Source organism: Nilaparvata lugens, chromosome 4 (genome assembly GCF_014356525.2).
Source record: "Nilaparvata lugens isolate BPH chromosome 4, ASM1435652v1, whole genome shotgun sequence".
In the NCBI taxonomy this organism is placed as follows: domain Eukaryota; kingdom Metazoa; phylum Arthropoda; class Insecta; order Hemiptera; family Delphacidae; genus Nilaparvata; species Nilaparvata lugens.
This window is the reverse complement of record NC_052507.1, coordinates 34,225,636-34,242,693: the sequence shown is the minus strand read 5'-3', so window position 1 is coordinate 34,242,693 and position 17,058 is coordinate 34,225,636. Positions and strand designations below refer to the sequence as shown.

At 34.5% G+C, this 17,058-nt stretch overlaps 1 protein-coding gene across 1 annotated transcript; it reads right to left on the bottom strand.

Moving 5' to 3' along the window:
* Positions 1–1,324: 1,324 nt before the first annotated feature.
* LOC111058902 (PRELI domain-containing protein 1, mitochondrial) lies at positions 1,325–16,963 on the bottom strand. Its single transcript, XM_022346484.2, has 3 exons — positions 16,477–16,963; positions 5,022–5,235; positions 1,325–2,641 (listed from the first exon to the last, which is right to left on the bottom strand). Exons 1-3 carry the CDS (start codon positions 16,566–16,568, stop codon positions 2,255–2,257), a joined length of 693 nt encoding a protein of 230 aa, XP_022202176.1. The 5' UTR covers positions 16,569–16,963; the 3' UTR covers positions 1,325–2,254.
* Positions 16,964–17,058: the final 95 nt, after the last annotated feature.

The following is a 17,058-nucleotide window of genomic DNA, read 5'->3' as shown; positions in this document are numbered from 1 at the left end:
ACCACAATATTGTATTTTGTCTGAATAAATGCTTCGAATAATAAAAAAAGTAAAACATTGACAGACAATGCATTTTTCATAAATGAAAAATATTTTTTATTTATTTCACATTTTTCTCAAGCAGGAAAACTTGCCACAAAACTTTAAGGATATAAATGCAAAGTTCCTGCTTAAAAAGAGGTCAGTTCATTAGAGGCAAGTGTGACAAAATTGTATTACAAGAGATGTATAAATTAATTCTATTTTTTTGGCTTAAATTTTCCGAAATAAATTATTTTTTCAAGTTCTCAATGATTCATAAAGTGTAATATTAGCTTCTAATTCAGTGCTTCGTCCTTCTAAATTCAAAATTTCTAGTTTCTTCATTTCGGACATATTGACCGAAAATTCTGTTGAGTTTGTTATTGTATTGTATTAATAAATGAATGAATAAATAAATAATACTAAACAGGTTGTATTTGTATGTATATGTAAACCCCTTGTGGTTTATTGCCTGATCTCCGCGTCTATTACTTTATAGTCTTGACTACATAGTCAAGACTATGTAATTACATTTCTTGTAGTTACTAATGTAATTAATAGTAGCTTTTATTTGCATAGTATCAATTTTATTGTTACTTTTCAAGATTATGGAGAAATAAGTTTTAAATGAACTAACTTAAGTTTGGTTTTCGAATTGATAATAAATTGTATGTGAGAACAAGAACAGCAAAATACTTGGGCAAATCAAAATATAAGTTTGTCGATTTGTATATCATCAAGCTATCAAAATGAAAAAGTTTTCTTGGGAAAACATTTATTTTCTGATCATTACTTTTTGAGATATGAGCGCCTAAAGTTTAAATTTTTGGGACAGAACATTTCAAATTCGGTAAGAGATAAATCCATGAGACTTAATGGATGGATTCTTCATGGTATTGTTGATCTAGTAGAACAAAAATTTTCTGAAAATATAGATTTTTGAAAAATTTATTCAATCTACCAAAAATGACTCAACTGAAAGTTATTAACTCAACTAAGATAACTGAAAAATAATAATAAAAGTTATTTTTGGTTATTTTTAGTAAATTGAACAACTCTCTTAAAAATTGATATTTTCAGAAACTTTTAGTTTTACTAGATCAACAACAACATGAAGAATCTATCCTCTAAATCTCATGGATTTATTTCTTACCGAATTTGAAATGTTCTGTCCCAAAAATTTGAACTATAGGCGCTCATATCTCAAAAAGTAATGATCAGAAAAAAATGTTTTCCTGAGAAAACTTTTTCATTTTGATAGCTTGATATACAAATCGAAAAACTATGAAAAATATCACCAGTAGAAAGTTTATTTTTAGCCTCTGCACAGCCTTAAAGTGAACATTAAGTGAAAATAGATAGAAACTGCTGGGCACTGTTATACTATACTGGACACGGTGTCACTATTTATACTATATCTCAATTTATGGTCGAGCAGACAAGACTGATGTAGATTGAAATAGTGAATTACACGCACTAATATGAAGGTATCCTCCTTGAGTGTAAGAATATTCTCAAAAAGTCCAAGCTTTTTAGTTATTGGTTGATAGCATTTCAAAAATCTCCTCGAAAATTATTTAGGGCACCAGTATTATCACACGATAAGTTATTCTCAACATTTTAAACGGCTGATTACAGTTCATCGATAGCCAATGTGATGTGAGGAAATCAATTTGATGGACGAATTCTGCAGTAAAGATCCCTTAAGAACTACATCTTTCTCCATTATTACTAACAATCAAACATCCATTTATGCTAAATAATTCTATCCCTATGAGATAACTCACTAAAATATATTAATAAAAATGTAGTTCCCATGATAAGCCATAATATTCATTCAAGTTTATATTGAGTCTATGGTAGTGTAGGTCTATAATAGATAGTATACAAGACAAGTGTAGATTGATGAGTGAATTTGAGAGTATAATACGATAAAATCAATCAAATCCTCTTCCCGTGACCGTAAAATTTATATCAATTTTCGTAATTAGTTGAATATTCATTATTTTATTCTTCTGCTTCTCAAGTCGCAAGTGAGAGATGAGTAAATTTATAAATACGAGTCAAATATGAGAAAGGAAATTTATGAATATCAAGAGATAGTTTGATCAAATCGTGTAGGAGAGCTGGAGTGAATGAATGCATTATCGAAATAAGCAACTTACTCGAAGAGGAAGCAAAATGTGATTTCTGGTAAAAATGGCAGTAAAATAAATGTATAGTGTAACGATATCTAGGACGACTGGCTAGGGTGGCAGGAGGCCGACGCGTAGAGACTTTCGGCCTTGGCTTTGGCCAGATCGGAGGCTTTCTTGGCGGCATCCTTCAGCTTCTCCTTGCCAGTTTGGACTGAGGAAAGGTTGACGGCACTCGCATTGGCGGTGGCCGCACTCTGGCCGAGGCCGAGGTCGTCGCTCTTCGCCTTGGGGAACATGGCGTTGAGCACGTGGTTGAAGCCGATCACCATTTTATGGCAGTTCTTCTTCATTCGCTCCAAACCGAACGCCTGGATTGCACGGCCAAAGCCGAACACACTCGAGTCGACCCACGCACTGCGAGTCGCCACCGTCCAGTTCGCATTCTCCTCGCTCGGTTTGTACACTACCTTCTCGACAGCGGTCTGAAATAGACGATTGAAAAAATATTCAATACAAACATCATAAATATGTTTTTGTTCAAATGAATAAATTGTTTATGAATAAGATTAGCCTACTAGCTAAATCTAGACGAGGTTATAGTTGTTGAATAATCATCATCATCATCATCATCATCATCATCATCATGTATACGTTCTGGTCCGATAGACCCTAACCTTAACCTAATAGACTGTCGTACCACAAATTAGTTGTTGGTGAATAGTTCAGTTTTAATATTTAGTTATTCATTAGTACAAAATTACTTATAATTGAAATTATATTGAAAGAACAAAAACAGGCGAACCATTTAATGTTCCCGTTCCAAATTTAAGTTATGAGTTCGAAATGAGATGATAGTTTTTCTTTACACTCCACATTACAATTTTCTGTAAAAAATATTTTCACTTGAAATTTATAATTTGGAACGATTAAAAAATAAACAACAAAAATAAAATCCTACAACTGAAAAATAATATTGAATGATTATTTCTAATTAAATTAATTAACAGTTCATTAATTTTTATGTATGTACTTTAGTTTAATGCAGTAGCATATTTATATTTTTTCTGTTAAGCTTATTTGTATTTTGTTTTGGGCAAATAAATAAAATCATTTATTCATTCAAAAAATATTGAATTAACTGAGAAATTTGTAACGTAGAAACAATACCGCAGAATCGACCACAGCTGTGATTTGTCATTAATAAAGTATTAGCCCCTATTATGCCGCAGCCACATGTTGGCCCAATAAAGGCCAATAAATACCAGCGCCAGTGTGTGGATGGGTTTCAGCATAGAGAAACGAAAACTGAGTGGATATTTCATTCATCTCTGGACTCTGGTTCCAGGTTTGCCAGCGCTGGCTTTTATTGACCTTCGTAAGGAAGTGCACCTTTATTAGGATGAGCCAACATGTGGACTGGACATAAAAATTTCTTATAAGAAGCCGATGTTTGCACAACATATCATCAAAGATTCATACAGATTGGGCAGGTAGTTATGAAACAGCGATTGAAGCGGGACAATTTTAACCTTAAAATTATTAGTTTACGGGCTTTAAAATTGCCCCGCGTCCCGCGTTGGTGTGTGCAAGGCTTTGAATCTGATGGTGGAACCCAGTCTTAAGGTGCAATTCCTTAGAGGCGTTTTGAAACGCACCGCTCGAGAGGCGTGGCTTTAAGCAAGCGTGTCGAGACGCGCGCGGCTATAAGCAGGCAGCTCGAGACGCGTTGTTACAGTTATCACGGCTAGAGCACATAACCCATTAATTCATTAGATTATTCTATACTATTAAACGAGCAATTTCTGTTTATATGTTTAGATGTTTTAATGTTTATATATATATATATATATCTGTATGTGACCGGATCTCGAAAACGGCTCTAACGATTCTCACGAAATTTGGAACAAAGTAGGTTTATGATATGAAAATTCGATTGCAAGAGGTCTCAACCCTGGGATAACTCGCTGAAGGACATTGAAAGGATAAATACGTCCTTGGAAAAACAGCTGGCAATTTCGTCGTCTGTCGATACCGTAATGGAATTGAGTGAACGAGTGCATGTGTGGGATCATTCAGCTGATCTCACGAGAAGAAAAATTCAGCAAGAGAAACTTATTTTCGTTTATTTATCTTTTTTTTAGAAAACATGTTTACTTCAGAAAGTCCAAAATAGTAACTAGATGCTGTTAGTGTAGAATAGTACATAGTATATTAACAAATATTGTAGCAAAACTAGTATATCATTCTAAATAGAATTCATAGTATATCTATTTGTAATTGATGATGTATTTCTTTTTTGAAGTGTGAATAAATATTGTTATTCTGATGAGTGAAAGTAGCTTAACCTAGATTTTGATTTGGACTGTAGTATACATTTGAAAAGGGACAGTTTTGGGCATAAGCCTGTTGTGCTTCCTCATATAACTGTAAAAATAATTTTGTACGACTTAGAAAATGAATAAATAAATATAAACTATAAATTCAATATTCAATCTAGTTACAAATTTGCTATGCTTTTACACTCCAGAGCGAAGCTCGGTCCCTCGATATTGAATCGTAAAAGCACTAAAATAGCCAACACTTTTAATTCATCTGTCACCATAACGTTCATACAACATAAAAATCTAATGAGTCAACTAATCTGATAAATTTATAGGTTATGTGCTCTAGCCGTGACTGCTCTAACGCCTGCTTAGAGCCGCGCGTCTCAAGAAGCCTCTAAGGATTGCACCTTTAGAGATTCGACTAACAGATTGTTTAACAAAATTCACTTAATAAAGTCACCCTCACCAATCATCTATAACTAGTAAAATACGGGAAATCACAATGGGATTAATCGACAAGTAGGCCTACGCCACTTACCATAACAGAAGCATATCCAATGTTTCTAGTATAGGTGGTGAGTGTTTTCTGCTTGAGATCGACAATGGACTCCTCCACTATTCGGACAGTTCTGGCACTGATGAATTTTTCACCCCATTTCGGTGGTCTGTTAGTCTTTGTAAGCAGTCTTTTAGATATGAGCTTGTTGTCTCTCACCTCCCTATGTACTGTGTCTTCAGACAGAACATGTTGACTGCAATAAATAAAAGCAAATAATATACAATTGCATAACAATCAAACCTCTGAGGAGTATTGACAAGTTAATAATATAATGGCGAGTACATGAGTAGTATCATACAAAGCCACATTTGGGTCACCAAAGAGCCACCACTTTCAAATTTATGAAATGCTGGTTTAAAGATAAGTTTGTGTTATAATAAAAATGGGGGGAAGTTCCGTATCTGGTTCACGTATTGTGAATAATATTGAAAAATTGCTATTTAGAAGCAAAAACTTGATCTCCCTAATTTACCTTCAAAGCATAATTCAACAGAATATAGATTCTGAACATAAATGTGTGATTTGATTATTTAGGTGTACATACATACATATCCGTGTCCCGTTCTAGCTAGTGCCGGGTCTGGGTACGAACAATGTCTCTCCATCTTCCTCGGTCGTCCTAAGCCTGTCGCCATCTGTATCCTCTCTTCTCCAATTCGTTGACCACTGTTTCTTTCCATCGTCGTCACGGTCGTCCTCTTGGTCTTCTTCCTTCAATCCTCATCTCTTCCATTTTCTTTGGCAGCCGATCCTCTCCCATTCTCCTCACGTGTCCAAACCAGCGAAGTCTCTTGCTTTCTATCTTTCCCCTTATACTTTTCATGTCTAAAGTATTCCGTAATCCATTCTTTTGTTTGGTGTTCCAAATATTCCTATCCGCAAATCCAGTCCGGTTCCGAGGCTTGTTATTAGTTGTGAAAGCGATTTATATCTTCACTACCGACTTGCTAGGCCTGACGTAGCTACATTGGAGTACTTTTCGTTTGGCCCCTATCAATCGACCTGACCGGCTAGGGTGGCCCTACGGCCGGCATAGCTCTTTGGGTCATTGGGACACGCAAGCTCCACGCAAGGTGTTGTACTCCTTAGGTGGAGTATTTTGATGTACTATCAATAATTTCAATATCGATGTACGAATAACATATATTATTACCTGATATGTAGACCCTAAAAAAAGCATTATTGAATCCAAATTTAATCAAAGTTTTATTGTAATAAACTATTCCAGGTTATCTCATCAATATACTGTAAATACAGAATAACTGATTCAGCCAAAAACAATATTTACAAATAAAACAATTCTAAAACTGTATTAATAGCCTAGTCCATTTTTCAGGGAACAGCCCCAAAAGAATTTTTCTTGTCTGTTTTATATATGTATTTTAGGGCGCTGAATTCGAATCTGAAAGTTTCTGACACGCCAGAGGGCGGCTTCACCCTTAAAAACCTCAAATTGTGGGACTTTTTCATTTTTTCATTTCATTTCGAAAACCTCGGGGTTTTCGAGAAAAAGCAGACCTACAAAATTGAAGAAAACTAAATTTCCAAAAGGTTGAGTGGTTGCGCAAGAATCTACGATTTCTGGTTCTTGAGCTACAGATTTTCAAAAAAGGGGTATTTTTGGAAATTCTGGAGACTCACTACATTCACTCTATACAACTTGGAGTACCGGTACGGTAATGATAAAAAAATCACATACCATGTAAAAGTAGCCTACAATTGATTCTGAACAAGAATCCTCAGAAATTTTGAAATTTAGGATGGGGGGAGGGGAGTACTAGCGAAAATAGAAAACCATGTCCTACAGCCAAAATAACTAGTAGTTCTGTAAACAGTTGGTAGACCTCACGCAGTTTTCTCATCCACAAGTATCCAATGTCACTGTTTGAAATGCTAACAAACTCAGTTCACGTTTGAATTTGTATTTATCCATTTCCGTGATAAACTTTCCATCTGATGAAAATATTCCTCAAATATTTGAAAAAAAAATTTTTCCAGTCAAAAATATTATACAGATAGAAATTACTGAGATATTGCAATAATTATTCAAATGGTAATGAATTAATTATTATTACTATAATTGAACGAAAATCCAAATCCCGGTCTGACAAATAATTTTTGTATAGTAGCGCTCATCGAATTTCTATCTAGCTGTTTACCCTGTTGTCAATATTTGCAGTAGCAGAAGTCTTTGAGGTGAATTAAAGCATTTATTTTGGATTTTCGTTTAATAATAATAATAATAACAAATATTATAATTTCTCCAGCATTATTTAGTTTATTCAATTATTTTTAATTTTTATTTTCAATTTTCATTTAATTATTTATGTGGACAATATTTATCATCATAAAAATTGATCAACTAATAAATCAAAAACTATTTTAGTTGTAGGCAATATTTAACATCATAAACATTTCTTTAATCTCCAATTTCTTTTATTTAGAATTATCGTAATTTTTTTTAGTTATTTTTCAACTGAATTTTCAGTTTTTATCAGGTACAATAATTATTATTAGCCTATTCAAATTGAGAAAGACTCATTTATTGAAGAGAGAAAGCAATAGGAATGCCCTATACACACATTAGTGCATCAATTTATGAATGCAGAATGAATGAATGCAAAATTCTGAGGTGTAGTAGTCTCGCTCGAATTCGCGCTGTACATATGAGACCATGAGACAGCTCATGTGAAAGCACGAAAGTGCGGCTACGAAGTACGATTGAATACAAAGCGCATGCGCCGTTAACTGGTGTATTTCTCTTGTGTCGCTCGCCAGTGTCAAGTGAGATAGACCAGGACCTCCTAATCCTAAATATTTAGGAGGTCCTGGATAGACACGGCTTCTCCAGCCATCTGTGTAACCCACTTATCAGCTGATTGATTATGAATAATTCTAGTCTGATCAATCCTATCTTCAGAGTAGATGATATACAGAATGACACAGAATAACGGGAATTTTTAAAAACGCCATAAAACATTAGTGGCAAGGGCAAAAATGATTTTATTCAAACAAATTCCAAGTTCAAGACATGCCATTTGAGAATTATTAATAACATCTATCACTTTTCAAGATGTCTTCCTCCTGCACGAATACATTCTTGAAATCTGTGTTGAGATTCCTGAACGATTGCTGCAACATTTCAGCTGGGATATTGTTAATTTCATTTTGAATTGTCTGTTATGATTCAACTACAGTTATTAGTCAAGTTGTAAAAACGTTTGATTCGAGATAGGTCCACAAAAATAAAATCGCATGTGGACAGATCATGGGACCAGGAAACGCAACCCAATCGTGAGATTAGACGGTTACTAAACAATACTCGCACAGTTGCCATGGAATGCCGTGCAGAGTGGATTTCACTCACAATTTCACCAATAATTATTTTGAATTGATTAAAAATAAAAACAGAATAAAATGTTACAAATATAAAAAACCATGGGCTTTGTGGTTGGGTGTGTTGGAGAAGAGAAAAAAAGAGAGGAAGATACCTAGCCAACTATGGTTTCCCATGTAATAGGCAGGCAAAGAAGAGAAGAGAAGTAATGAGGGAAAAAGGTAAGGGAGAAATGGGGGAAGGAAGAAAACAGAGGAATAGGTACTCAAAATAAAGGTAAGCGAGTCCACTGAAAAATGAAAAAACAATGCTGGAGCAGAAATCTCGAGTCATATATCTAAATGGAAGAAGAAATTACTGTATGTCCAGTTTTTTATATCCAGTTTAATTTTTCCGCTGATCTTATTGTCCATGAGAAAGTGATTTGGAATGAGGTTTATTATTTTAGTACCTATGTAAATTAACTGCCTCCTTATACATTCAATATTAGTGTTATAGGTTACATATTTGTTAGCAGTGGCCCTTAGATTATAATAATTAAGTGTAGAGTTTATTGTGAGAGGAAAATCGGATCTATATTTTATTAAGTACTCAATTACGGTTTTTATGTATAATTGACGTATAGTCATGACCTCAAAATCACTAAAAACCATATCCGTTGGATAGAGCCTGGGTTTGCTTAATATAGTTTTAATTATCAGTTTTTGTGCTACAAATAATTCAGCAATATGACAGTTGAAACAGCCTCCCCAAACAACTATGCCATACTGCAGAATTGACTTGACTAGAGCATGATACATCATTTTCAGGTGGTTCTTATTAAGAATTCTGTTAACTTGGTAAAATTTAAAAGATAAATATCTAATTTTTCTACATATGTATTTAATATGAACATCCCATTTAAGGTTTTCATCAATTATGATTCCCAAGTACTTAGTATTATTGACTTTTTTAATGGTGGGACAATCACAATTACCCAAGTTTAAATTGCACTGAGAATGGAGTCTCAAATCTTGATTCTCGTTGGGCTGTCCTACTCTATTTGCAGAGAAAGTTATGTAATTCGTTTTTTCAATATTTAAACTCAAGGTATTCTTATCTAACCACTTCTTGATTAAAAGCATATTATTTTCAGCTATGGTATGAACTTCATTCCATGAATTACCGTGAAAAATAGCTGCAGTATCATCTGCAAAGGATATCACAGTTGAGTTTAGAAGTCTTAAATTTAAAAAGTCATTTACATAGAGTATGAAAAGGATGGGAGAAAGTACAGTACCTTGAGGAAGACCATAAGAAGTTAAGTTAGTTACACTAGATTGATCATTTATGGTTAGGGACTGGGTTCTATTACTCAGATAGCTTTTGAACAATTTAAGCGAGACTCCTCTGAAACCATAGGACTCCAGTTTATTGAACAAAGTATTATGAGGTATTGTATCAAAAGCTTTGCGTATATCCAGGAAGACTGCAATAGTTTTCTTATTGGAGTTTATTTTATCAGATAAAGTATTGACGAATTTTATTAGAGCGTCAGATGTACTTTTACCATTTTGGAAACCGAATTGGTTCTTGTTGATTATTTTGTTAAGATTCAAGAAAGAAACAACTCTTGACTTTATTAGTTTCTCCATTATTTTAGCAAGGTTGCTGATAAGACTAATCGGTCTATAATTACAGGGATTAGTCGGGTCACCTTGTTTGAATAGAGGTTTTATTTTGGCTGACTTGAGGTGCTCAGGAAAATATCCCTCCTCAAAGCATCTATTAAAAATGAAAGAGAGAGGTTGAGATATAAAATTGGCTATTTTCTTCAGCGTAATATTACCTAGACTATCAATACCAGGACTGCAGTTGTTCTTTAGATTTTTAATAGTTGCCTCAACCTCAACTGGGCACGTTGGTCTCATAAAAAACGTGTTATCGATCTGTATTTCAGGAAATCGATCACCAGTATTATCAGGGATATTGATAGTTTGAGCTTGTAATTTACCCACATTTGTGAAATAATTGTTGAGGGATTGAGCATCAAGTTCAGTACTCTTGTCGTTGATACTGTCCTCACCTATAACTTCGTTTATGCACTTCCACAACTTCATGCTGTTGTTATTACAATTTTCAATTTTCCCTTTATAGTAGACTTCCTTTGCATGATTTATGATCTTATTCAAACCATTACGATAAACTTTATATTCATTCTTTAATATATTGTTATTAGGATCTCTTCTGAGTCTAGAATGCATTTTGTCCCGCGTGATTATTGATCTTATGATGCCTTCAGATATCCAGGGCTTCAGGGGACGAAGTCTGTTAGGTATCTCTTTTACCTTTCTGCATTGGTTGATGAGACTGGTCAAACGATCGACAAATTTGAGGCAGCAAATGAACTGATCGAAATTAGCATTCAAACTACGTATATTCATAGACATAATATTGAAACACTCAGCATCTTTATTTCTGTCCTCGAGAAAATGATAGTTCAAATAATCGTCGATTACATCTGTTTCATTTTCTGTTTCTAAAATATTCAGAACTTCTTCAGTGTCACTCATAACTTATATCATCAGGTCCACTTCTCTTTTCCTTGTTCCATTTAACAAGCCCCTCACTATCTATGAATTTAAGTTTCTTAATTAGTTTGTCCACAGCATCATCTACTAGACTGGTTGTTAAATACCTGAAAGTTTCAGTGTGTCTAGACAAAGCGACAATCGCATGGGGCATGCTGTTATAGATTTCATTCTCCTTGTACTTAATTCTGATTAGAATAACATTTTTATGAGTTAGCCCTTGTGCTTCATGGATTGTGTGAAGTGCAACATCCTCTCTCCACTTTATAGTATCACCCACCATAAGTTTTTCCTCTTGGGTGAATGTCAATATCAAAGTGTCGGGTTGTATCAGATGGTATTCCCCATTTCTGTAAGTAGGCAGAATTGAGATAGCTCTTTCATTAATCGTCGTAATATTTTCATAGACAGTGGAAAGGACAAAACAAACATCGATAGGACATCTACGAGTTACCGTTTGCTTTGTAAAAGGTTCGCAGAATTCTGAAATTTTATGCCATCTTGTGGCATAATTACTTCTCTCAATATAGGGTATTTGGTTTGCGTCACCAACAACAATCATTTCTGAGGCCTTACTCAAGTTAGCAATAAACCCGATGTAACCCGCATGCATAAGTAGAGCTTCATCAATAAAAACTCTATCGTATGTTTTATTCTGATTATGATTTATTATATATGAGCCAACTGTTCTGTAATCAAGCTTAAGACGATTACAATGTTTTCGACCATACCTTTCAATGACAGTTTCACGGATTGCTTTAATACCTGCCCGTGTTTGAGTGAGTACTAGATCCTTGCCAGGCTCATGATGCGAGACTATAAAGTAAGATTTACCACAGCCGGGAACACCGTCATACCACTTTATTTTAGGAAGTTTACACTCATGAAGAGTTATTCTATTTATAGTTTTTATTAATTCGCTATTCAGCATAAGTGTAGTATTACGTGTGACTAAAACATATCGTTCTTTAGTAGAGAATTTTAAAGTATCCTCTTGAAATTCTACGTAACTTCCACCCTGCTCCAAGCAATATCCCATTCGGTATTTAGAGTTTGTTTTGAATAGGAATCTTTTCAAATTATTATCATAGATGTTCATATTGTTATTCAGGACGCTTATTAGTTCATCACCTGATATTGACATGTTTCTATGCGTGATCCTAAGAAGAATATTTTTATATATTTTAGCATTTTCGTTATCAGTGTTTTGAAGTAGAGTCCGTAATTCAATCATAGAGTTTATGAATGCTTCACGTTTATTATTACCTTCAAAGAATCCTACAGGGTACTCAACTCCCGGACTATCAGATAGCTTAGGTATATTAAGAAAATTAATTTCACAATAACCTCGATAATAAAAAATAAACTTCAAATCTCTAGCTCCTATGACAGTACTCAAGAGTTCAGTGGCAGGAATATCAAAATAAGTTTCACCAAGATTGTTAAAAGAATCAATTCCTATAATCAAAGGGTAATTGAATTTACTCCAATCATTTATTCTATTCAAAAGATCAATAAGTACCCCATTTTCACCATCATTTGATATGAAAATAGGAATGTTTTTATTAGAAAACAAAACTCTTATACAATTAGAATCTCGTAACACATTCAGGTGATTCCATTCTTCAAGAGAGAAATATTTTTTATTTCTAAGCAGAGAAAGTCCTTTGGATGTTTTAATACTATTTCCTATTTTTGTAAAAGATATCATAACATCAACCCTCTCACCAAAATTATAAACCAGACTTATCTTACTTTTATCAGTATTAGTTGTTACGTAGAAACTATCAATTTTGTTAAGGATGGAATTTAAAGTAATCATTTTGTGTTGGGTTGATTGCTTGATTTTACTATCACTTTTATTTATTTATCCTCAGTATATTGAATAATTTTCTTTCAGATTCCATAATCAGCATTACATAGAGACAGACAAAAGAAAATTCGAGTTAAAAAATATACCTCACTACGTTCGGTCAAAAATGTTCTATTGTAGTGACTTTTGAGGCCATCCTAGCCGATCGAATTAATATTTTGGATCACTTGTTATAAGTTGAAAATATTATTTTTTTATCAGTAGTCAATCCTTACCAATAGAACCTACCACAGAAGATACAGCTGGAGATGTGCCTGTTCTGGAAGCATTTCACTATGTTACAGATAAACAAATCAATGAAATTCTTCAGTTGAAGTCAAATAACTCCGCAGGGTTTGATGAAATATCTGGAAAAGTGCTGAAATTTTGCAAGGATGAGATAGAGCAACCAATACTTCACATTGTGAATAGCTCTCTGCTTCTATCGGCCTTACCAAAGAAGCTAAAAATATCACGTGTCCATCCAATCTACAAGAAGGGTAATAAAATGGATCCAAACAACTATAGACCAATATCTAACCCACCAATTGTCTCCAAGATCTTAGAGCGTGTGGTTTACAATAGACTAATTGCCCACCTTGAAAATAATGGTCTGCTATCAACATTCCAACATGGATTTAGAAAGGATTACAGCACAAACACAGCTATAGCCTACCTGTTAAAGGTTGTGAAGGATACATGGGAGGAAAACAATATAGCAGCAGGGGTATTCCTGGACTTGCAGAAAGCAAGTCACGATAACCTTGACAAGGATATACTGATAAAAAACTGAAACATCTGCACATTCAAGGCAAAGCTCTAAAATGGATTGAAAACTACTTCACTGACAGATATCAATATGTGGAAATAGGCTGCGAACAGTGATAACTAGTGCAAAATAAAATGTTTCAAGAAATTAAGAATAGTGTGACTCAAGTGTCAATCCTGGGTCCATTGTTTTTCCTCGTATACATAAACAACTTGCCAGACTATCTTGAAAAGCAAAAAATGTGTCCTATTTGCGGATGATACAACTATAATAGTACCCATAGCTATAAGAAAAAAGGTGACTTAGCAGCATCAACTCAACTCTTCATGCAGCGTCTAAAATTTGTAACAACTTAGAACTAACAATAAATGAGGGCAAAACAGTCAAGATTACATTTACACCTGGAAATCGAAGATCGTATCTATCTATATATATATATAAAAGCGAAATGGCACTCACTCACTGACTGACTGACTCACTCGCGGAACTAAAAATCTACCGGACCAAAAACGTTCAAATTTGGTAGTTATGTTCAGTTGGCCCTTTAGAGGCGCACTAAGAACGGATTTGAAAAAAATTCCAAAGATACGCCCAAAATCTGCGTTTTTCCAGCGTCTTTTAGCTTTTTCTCAGCTTTATCGAGAACAAATGAACGGAAAATGTTCAAATTTAGTATAGAAGCTCAGCTCTGGTGTAATAAAGTTGTGTTAGAAGGAATTTGAAATAACGCCAAAGATACACCCAAAATTGAAATTTTGAAAAAATTGAAAATTTTCAAATTTGGTAAGCTACATAGGTTTAGCTCGGGTCTAAAAATTTGTGATGAGGTGACTTTAATATTCCATCAAATATACGCCCAAAATCAGCGTTTTTCCAACGTTTTTCTCAGCTTTTCTGCGTTTTCTCAGTACTTTGACATTCTGATGGAATGAAGCATGCTCAAATGAAAAATGCAGGCGAGCAAAGCGAGCCCGCTGATCTCAATTTTGGACGATCCAGCCGGGGCTCCCTGGCTAGACGGATATGGCGAGCGAAGCGAGCCTGACGGCTAGTTTTTTATATAATGGAATAGACATCCAAATAGACACAGTTGATAACACTAAATTATATATATATATATATATATATATATATATATATATATATATATATATATATATATAATTTAGCGAGTTTTTGCAACTTCAGTTATGTCGCTTCTTGCACCCCAATCGCCATCTTTCCTTATTTATCCAGTCTCCTTCAAAGAGACCTCTACTCTCCATTTCAATGTGGACATTGGATACCCATTTCTTTCGCGGTCTTCCATGCCTATTTCTGTTCGCTGGTACCCAATTCCATACTTGCAAAGGAAGTCTTCCTTCATTCATTCTGCGCAGGTGTCCATACCATTTTAATTGTTTATCTCCAATGACATCCATTATTGTGTTTTTTGCGCTCATTCTCTCTCTTATTATATCATTCCTGATTCGATCCAGCAACGTCAATCCTAAACTCCTCCTCCAGTACATCATTTCCGCTGAAAGAAGTTTTTGAGAAGTTAATTTGTCCACACACCACACTTCTGACCCATACGTCATGACTGGCTCAATCATTGCCTGGTATATATATTTTTTTTGTAACACTAAATTCCTAGGCATAATCATTGACAAGAATCTGAACTGGCTGGACACACTAGGCAATTATGTAAAAGATTAGCCTCAGCTTTATATGTTATCCGAATAATCACGGAAACAACGAAAAACTGCATTCACTACCTACCATGCGCTGTCTGCCTCACTCCTGCGCTATGTTATTGTTGCATGGGGCGCAGCACCAATTAGCTGCATAAATAGGATACTTCGATACCAGAAGAAGGCCATCAGAATAATACGTGACAACATGGAACCCTGCAAGCCGCTATTTCGGGAGTACTAGGTCCTCACTGTAATATCAATCTACCTACTAGAGACTATACTACTAGCGACAAGTCAAAACCCTTCTTTGAGGAGCAGTCAGCATAGTGTCAACATAAGGAATCACCATAATATAGATCTTCCACAGCACAAGCGGAACAAATTCAAGGCAATATCAAATTACTCAGGGTCATACTTCTTCAACATGTTGCCGGAGCGAATAAAATTACTTAAGCACACTGAGCAGACACAATTTGTTAAGGAACTGAAGAGGTACTTCACAGGACGTCCTTTCTACTCAGTGGAAGAATATGCTAATGAGAACTCATACCGCCACCTAAGGACCCGATGACTACATTGCAGGTCGCCCTAAATGCCTGCTCGACAATCTTGAGTGGATAAAACCAATGACAACTCTCCGTTTCTAGGATCGTAATGAGGACGCCGGAAGTAAGAATCACCCGTTAGATGCACTTAATTCCAGAATTTCCTAGTAGGGAGGCGTTTATAAGGATACCTACCTTAATCTATTGAAAAATCTTTCAAAAAAAGTTTTTAAAATAAACTAGAAAAAGTCCCAAAATTTTAGTGTTTTTGGGGTTTTGAGAGGTGAAGCCGCCCTCTGAGGTGTCTGCAAATTTGAGATTCGAATCCATCGCCCCAAAATACAGTACCTACATATAAAACCGGAAAGAATAATTCTTTTGGGGCTGCTTCCTGAAAACGACCATTTGACTGGACCATAATTTATATATTATAATAAATGGTATTCATCTATGTACCTATAATTCAGAAGTTTAAAATCTTGAAAAAGTAATAGAACCATACGACCGCATTTCAGTAAAACTGAAAATGACCTTAAAACGATCTTCCAATCAAAATTTAAATATTTAAGAGTTAAATACCAATTAATATTAAAAATTCAACAAAGGTTCTAAATTAATTAGCATATTATAAAAAGCAACATCATTTGTAGCCTATAAACAATAACCTAAAAACTGATTACCGTACCTTTCAGGATTAGGGTACCGTTTCCAAAATCCTTGAGCAACTTGCTCCCATGTGAAATGAAACACCGTACTTGATTCAAAATATTTCACCATGACAATGAATTCTTAAGAAGAATAGTGATGAATTTTCCTTTTGTTATAAATAAAACCCATCAAATTTATTGAGAGATATTTAGAGAAACGTAAACTAGAACTGTTATCGTTCTTTACAATTGTCTATCCGTCACCATTCTCCTCCCCGTCCTTTGAAATCAGAACTATAGAGTACTGATAATTCGTATGACAGTTTCTGTAAATACAGACTCTATTATGAACTAGAAGTTTTTCACATCGAGTTCTCATTTTAAAACTTACACTTCAATAGGAATATCTTCAACATAGATATAAACAAAGAGATTTGTGGTTGTAAGAAAATATTTATTATGAAATAATCTCAACAGAAGTACGGAACGATCACAAAGCAACTTTCACAACCTTGGAAAATGTTTATGGTTTGTATCTACATTTTTATGTATGCTATTGTCATCACGTTCTTTTTAGCATTTTACCAAGTTTCTAAAATTATTGGCTTTCTGACTGAATC